Source organism: Pygoscelis adeliae, unplaced genomic scaffold (genome assembly GCF_000699105.1).
Source record: "Pygoscelis adeliae isolate BGI_AS28 unplaced genomic scaffold, ASM69910v1 Scaffold242, whole genome shotgun sequence".
In the NCBI taxonomy this organism is placed as follows: domain Eukaryota; kingdom Metazoa; phylum Chordata; class Aves; order Sphenisciformes; family Spheniscidae; genus Pygoscelis; species Pygoscelis adeliae.
Window position 1 is genome coordinate 3,511,972 of NW_008824369.1, and position 6,858 is coordinate 3,518,829.

General features: G+C 42.3%; 1 protein-coding gene across 1 annotated transcript in view; it reads right to left on the bottom strand.

Annotated features, from left to right (window-relative positions):
- Positions 1-6,858, bottom strand: part of IQCE (IQ motif containing E) — a 27,148-nt gene that overhangs the window by 3,305 nt on the left and 16,985 nt on the right. The window contains exons 18-20 of the mRNA XM_009320029.1: positions 5,109-5,204; positions 3,913-4,043; positions 3,067-3,200 (exon numbers count right to left, since the gene is read on the bottom strand). Coding sequence (XP_009318304.1) covers positions 3,067-3,200; positions 3,913-4,043; positions 5,109-5,204 — 361 coding nt within the window. The remainder of the gene's footprint in view (positions 1-3,066; positions 3,201-3,912; positions 4,044-5,108; positions 5,205-6,858) is intronic.

Genomic DNA, 6,858 nt, shown 5'->3' on the forward strand with positions numbered 1-6,858 from the left:
CAACCTACAGAAGCAGAGAAACATGACTTCCTAGTTAAGTGAAATTCTTCTCTGCATCAGTCAATGAATAATGTAAGAGTTTTTCAGGAAGATTTATAAGCCAGTAATTCTGGTGATAAGGATGAGCAAAGAGAACTTCCAGAAGCAGGCATGGTAACTACGAGATGCAACTCCAACAATAAACAGATATTATATATGAAATAGCTTAATATTGTCCAAATCACTCTTGATTATATCCTGCTCTTGATGTCTGAGATTTTCTTGTCCTCATCTTCAGTTTAGTATACTTCAGAGTGACAGCTTTATCTTTGTGCTTGTGAAGGGCTAAGCACTGCTTAGGGGTAAGGGTTGTATGTAAATTGATTATGATTTCAAAAAAAGCCTCAAATTAAGTTAACAGTTCTGTCCAGAGTGGCTAGTGATATGCAGAGAGAAATGCTGCCCTTATTCAAGATTGGTGTGCATGTACAGAACATGTTCTTCCTTCCTGCCGTTCCCCTGACAGAAAGAAACAAAATGCTAAGTTTCAGACTGAATTGTTATCTGTTCCATTTCATGGGGAGCAGCAAAAATGGCTTTACAATCTTCAAGTACCGTCCACATTGTGAAGACAAGCAAAGCAGCACTGAACACTATACCACTTTTGCTATTTTTTTAATTTTTCTTTTTTTTTTTCCTTGTTTAGAAAACAGAGACATCTAACCTGATGCAAACAATGAATTAAAAGTCTGCAATGCTAGATCAGGATTATATAAATTTATTCTAGTAGATATATAAGGTTCTTTAAAACACCTTTTCATCTTTCCCATTCCTCTCAAAATAATGCTGAAAGGCTAGTGAAATTAAATGACTTACTACGATATATACTTTCACTGAAAGTTTAAGATCATTGCAAGATCTAAAGGTCACGAAATGCAAGTTTGGACTTGGGACAAATGAAGCAAGAGCTTGTTCAACAGCTGCATGATTTAAAGCTAAAGGAATTTGATTGCTTTAAATCACTCAGCTGTTAAACAAGCTCCTTGTCTCATGTACTTTCCAAGCTGCAGGATGACCAGTGAAATAAATTACATCAAAAACCAGTTTTGCTAGTGTATTTTTGCATCGGTCATGAGCTAGGAACGACAGATGTTGGACTCCTAGTTAACTTGAAGCTGTTTAAGCTACATGAGTTCAAATGGCAAAAAAACCTGCTATAACCAAACAGATTGCCAAGGGGGCACATTTCTTCATAGAGGTGGCATTTGCACCAGGGTGCTCTGCTTCCTTTAGTAGGTTTTTCCCAATTTGTCTTTTGGGAGAGTTTAGTTAAACCCTCCAATGCACCAAGAGCTAATGCTTCACAGAGCTACTTAGTGCAGGACAGTCTTTTTCTGGCAGTTGTGCAGTTACAGAAGCACATATCCACTATGCCTCTTCACAAGCTACCTAGATACATTCTATCCTCACCCCAGATTTTGAAAACATCTCCCATATTTGTAAGATCAGCAGCAAATATAACCTGCTTTGCTCCCAGTCTCTCCTTTTCGATATTGACCAGAAAAGGACTGCAAGGAAGAAAGTTTGAATGTTTATGGTCTCCTCTCTACCCCTTCCGATATAAATTCTTCCAGAACTTCTTCACTCATCACTTCGTCATCATAATCTGCAATAAAAGTTAGCTTTGGAGACTTCACAGCTAGACAGTGACTGTGCTCTGTTAGTATTCATACTATTGCATTTACCAGACTAGCTTCATCTTACATCCTTCTTTGGGTCTTAGAAGCACTTCTTCAGAAGCACAAAGCACTTTTTTTTTTTAAAGTCGTTCTTTCTCTTTGGGTAGAATTTCACAACTGATTTACTCTGGGTTTAGACTGAGCATACCAATAATGACTACTGCAGTAGACCCCAGGCAAAACAGTATGCTGCAGCATTTTTTTTTTCTAGATACTGTCGCTAGACATAACTAAAATCACTCAAAACTGTAACATCTTCAGAAGCAAGTACTACCTACACCTTCACAAAGTAGAATACGCTCCTGAATATGGAATACAGTAAAGTTTCTTAAACACATTTTCCTTCACTGAAGAGTAACTTCTGTATTCACAACCCTTGCAAATCTGGCTTATTCCCCATCTCATATCTTACGGAAACAGCCTCAGCTGCTTCCAGCATGCTCTGTTTCTGAGCAAGTCTGCAGAGACTGTCAGCTTTTCACTGACAAAAAACAAATCGATGTTTCTCAGGTCACCCTCAAAGTTGCTCTTTTTTCCTGCAGCTGGTCCATAAAAGCCTAAAATATCCCACTCTGGATAGAACTAACCTTTTTCAGTTTGTTTTTAACTCCTTTGAAGCTGCATGTCTAAGGCTGTCTTCTCTGCATCATTGTTTTGCCTTTCCTACTCAGTACTAACATCCTCTTAAAAGCCTCTTTGGCTTTAACTCCTCTTCTCACAAGCAGCAGTGAAGAATTCAAGAAGGAAACCAAACGGCGTAAGAGCCATAAAAAAAGAAAGACATTTTCCCAGCTTGTATTATAGTAGTACTAGTTGGCAAGGTTATCCAGGACTTCATTTTTCCCCTTACTGCAGCAACTGAAGATGCTGCAAAAACATGACTAAGGATGCTTCTTTTTACCAGATGTCTGTCCCCTTCAGAAACTAAGTCAGGACGGTGAAAACGCTCTCGGCTTGTCTATGGCTTTGGGCCCAAAACGTAGCGGAAAGTACCATACTACAGCTACAGGGCTGGGGGGATGAAAAAGGAAGTAGAGGCAATACAGGGGAACACCATGTTCCTTGAATAATTACTACTCACACCAGAGAGACCTTCCAAACCACAGTTGTGAGAGATCTGCAAAGCACTGTGGGGAAGCTGGTACTGATACTGTCAAAGCTTTTATTTTTTATTTAAGGGACTGCACTTGCCAGTATAAGCAACATGTCATCAAATTAAAAGAAGACACACACAGAGTACAAGTATGTATTCGCACATGTGTGTGCATGCGCAGATGTTCTCTATAAAATTGTGTTTGCACCCACACAAAACTGACATACTTTTGAACACAGAGGGAAAAGAGATTACCAGGAAGAGATGACATGAAGATTGAAGGAGGTCTCTGGAGTGCTGCTGTGACTGGCTTCTTCTCTGTAATGTAAACTGCAGAATCTGCTTTCTCACTTGGTGCACTGGACACAGAGGGCCTGCAAAAAGACATACTGCACAGCGTGAGGCACACAACAGGAATTGCAGTCTGTCTTCAGAGGGTATGCAGAAAAGTGTCTTGTGTCGCTAGCTTCCAAGAGGTAAAAGCTTATCACCTGCAGAAGTGAACTCAGACACTAAAGTGAGGTGACAACTACGTAACTCCTTGTAACCGTGGCAGCCAATATTAAAAACTTTTGGAGCAGTAAACCCTGGAGAGAAAGGAAGTATATTTCAAGACAGACTCACGATAAACCTAAGCAGTAAGCAAATCACTGTGTTCTTCCTGAGCTAAGTCACTAGACTGTATGCAAGATAGTGTTCTAGCTCTTCCCTGTTCTTCCTCCACATAACCCTTAACTTTTACATGTCAGGGTTTCAAATTCACTTATATTAAGCAAGTGTACTAGCCATCAGTTTGATAGCAACTGTAATATCCCCCCCCCCCCCCCCCCCCAAGAGTAATTATTTTACTTTACTTTTCCTCATCGCTATGAAAGAGAACATGCATCAGGATATGGGAAGACTACTGCTACGACGAGAAACCCTTTTAGTTGCATACCCTTTCCTCACGAGCAAGCTCTCCCTTGTCTTTGTTGGAACTATGGCCTTGTTCTCCTTCTCTGCCAAGGAACCCACACTAAAATTCTATAAATTATGACCCCTCTCCTGTAATAAAAACAATTTTGCTACTGCACATTGCAGAAATATCTCTTTCTCACTTACCTCTCCTCAAGCAGTACGGTACGTGCTAAGTGAGCCCTGAAAATGGACTGGATGAATGTCACAATCTCATCTTTCTCCTCACAATCAGAAGACAAGCTCAAGGAGTTTGACACAGGAGACATACAGGAGATCTGCAAAGCAATCAGATTAAAGAAAACTGACCTTTTGCAGATTGCACAGAAGCTTGACAGAAGCTTTCACAATTTAACTCCTGATTGTCAAAGTGGCAGTAGAGCAAATATTCCCATCTTTTGGTCTGCCGTCTTTAAGGTTCTATAAGACTAAATCATCAGGAAATGCAAATCTGATCACCATACAAGCTTTGAAGCATCTGTATTCAATTAAGGAAAGAGCAGACACCTGCAAGGAAAGTTCATTTATTTTCCAGGAAGAAAGCCTTTCGAAGTCGAAGGAGGTAAGGCAACCTTCGTGATGCATGTATCTTCTGCTTGTATCAAGCAAAAGTATTCAGTCCTACTACATTGGGCCAGTTTACTGAAATAAAAGTGCATGTAAAGTGCAACTAGATGGACAACCTGGATGGGCAATTACAAATTAATTTTAGCCTGCTAAAGGTTCAAAGGATGTTCATATAAGTTGGCAAATGATTTACAGAAACTAAATGTTTAATTGGTAAGGAATTTTTTTCATATTCAGAACTGAGCAATCTGGAGCGAATGTGACGTGACAGAGGACACTACAAGTCTTTGGCTGAGCACGCCACACGCAAGACTCCTTTACTTTTCAATCCAATCAAAGATGCTTTCCAAATTCTTATTTCTGAACTTCAGTGACAAAGGTTTGTCTATTACTACAATGATTCAGTAGTGAACACTTGAGAGCAAGTACAGTTTTCAATAGCACTCTGAATTAAAGTTAAAGGGTAGAGTTAAACTGGAGTTAAAGAGTATGTCATTAGCTGATGGGAGAACCAGAAAAAAAGAGGAGACCTAGTTACAGTCCATAATGCAGAGAAGTTATAGCTTTACTTCTAAGAAAAACTGTGAAATAAAGATGATGGAAAGGGAGGCTAGGGAATGAGCACGATATCTTTCTGGAATTAGAGTGGTGCTGCCAACTAGTGCATTAAAACATCACTGGGTGATTCAGAGAATTAAGCCTGTAGAAGTACAGTACTTTACACTGTAAACTAAACATAATGGGATACCTGGATACCCATTTGCCCCAATAATTACCTTGTTGTGAGATTTTGCATCATGCATCCCGTTATTCAGTAACAGTTTCTGTCGAGATAAATGTCCTCTGAAAGCTGCCTGAAGCATAACAACTGCCTAGCATGGAAAGAAATAAGTAGATATTAGCTCCTTTGAAAGATGGCAGCTATAAATTAAACCAAGAGTCCAGAGGGAAGAGGCACATGGGGAAAAATAACTTTTCCCTGTGCAACGGAAACTCTTTGATGTCTTGACATTTTCTTATCTTTAAGGGATACACACATCCCCATTACTTCACAGGTACTCTGCTGCAATCCAAAGAATCCCCAGCCTGTGACAACCCATAGACACACACCTCCATGGTTTAAATTCAATCTGGGAGGTGTTCATGATTGATCTTATCAAACGCAGTTAAGTTCTAGCTGCCATCACTAGCCTGTATTTCACAAATAGAGCAACATGCTCCCATATTCATATTAGATTCTGGCTGTCCAGCAGGCTCCGTGATGCTCTGGTACAATCAGAAATCAAGCCAAGTCTGGCAGACCATCGTGGTGATTATGCTGAATCATAGAACTGTTTAGGTTGGAAAAGACCTTTAAGATCATCGAGTCCAACCGTTAACCTAGCACTGCCAAATCCACCACTAAACCATGTCCCTAAGCACCACATCTACACGTCTTTTAAATACCTCCAGGGATGGTGACTCCACCCCTTCCCTGGGCAGCCTGTTCCAACGCTTGGCAACCCTTTTGGTGAAGAAATTCTTCCTACTATCCAATCTAAACCTCCCCTGGCACAACTTCAGGCCATTTCCTCTTGTCCCATCACTTGTTACTTGGGAGAAGAGACTGACACCCACCTCGCTACAACCTCCTTTCAGGTACATGTAGTGAGCGATGTCTCCCCTGAGCCTCCTTTTCTCCAGGCTAAACAACCCCAGTTCCCTCAGCCGCTCCTCATAAGACTTGTTCTCCAGACCCTTCACCAGCCTCGTTGCCCTTCTCTGGACACGCTCCAACATCTCAACGTCCTTCTTGTAGTGAGGGGCCCAAAACTGAACACAGTATTCGAGGTGCGGCCTCACCAGTGCCAAGTACAGGGGCACGATCACTTCCCTACTCCTGCTGGCCACACTAGTTCTGATACAGGCCACGATACTGTTGGCCTTCTTGGCCACCTGCTGGCTCATAGTCAGCTGGCTGTCAACCAACACCCTGAGGTCCTTTTCTGCTGGGCAGCTTTCCAGCCACTCTTCCCCAAGCCTGTAGCGTTGTGTGGGGTTGTTGTGACCAAGTGCAGGACCCAACACTTGGCCTTGTTGAGCCTCATACAATTAGCCTCAGCCCATTGATCCAGCCTGTCCAGGTCCCTCTGCAGAGCCTTCCTACCCTCGAGCAGATCAACACTCCCACCCAACTTGGTGTCGTCTGCAAACTTACTGAGGGTGCACTCGATCCCCTCATCCAGATCATTGATAAAGATATTAAACAGAACTGGCCCCAATACTGAGCCCTGGGGAACACCGCTCGTGACCGGCCGCCAACTGGATTGAACTCCATTTACCACAACTCTCTGGGCCCGGCCGTCCAGCCAGTTTTTGACCCAGCGCAGAGTACACCTGTCTAAGCCGTGAGCCGCCAGCTTCTCCAGGAGAATGCTGTGGGAGACGGTGTCAAAGGCCTTACTGAAGTCCAGGTAGACCACATGAGATGGTGGTCCATCTGACTGCTCCAGCCTGACTGCTCCTGTGCTGGCTGGGACCCGCATC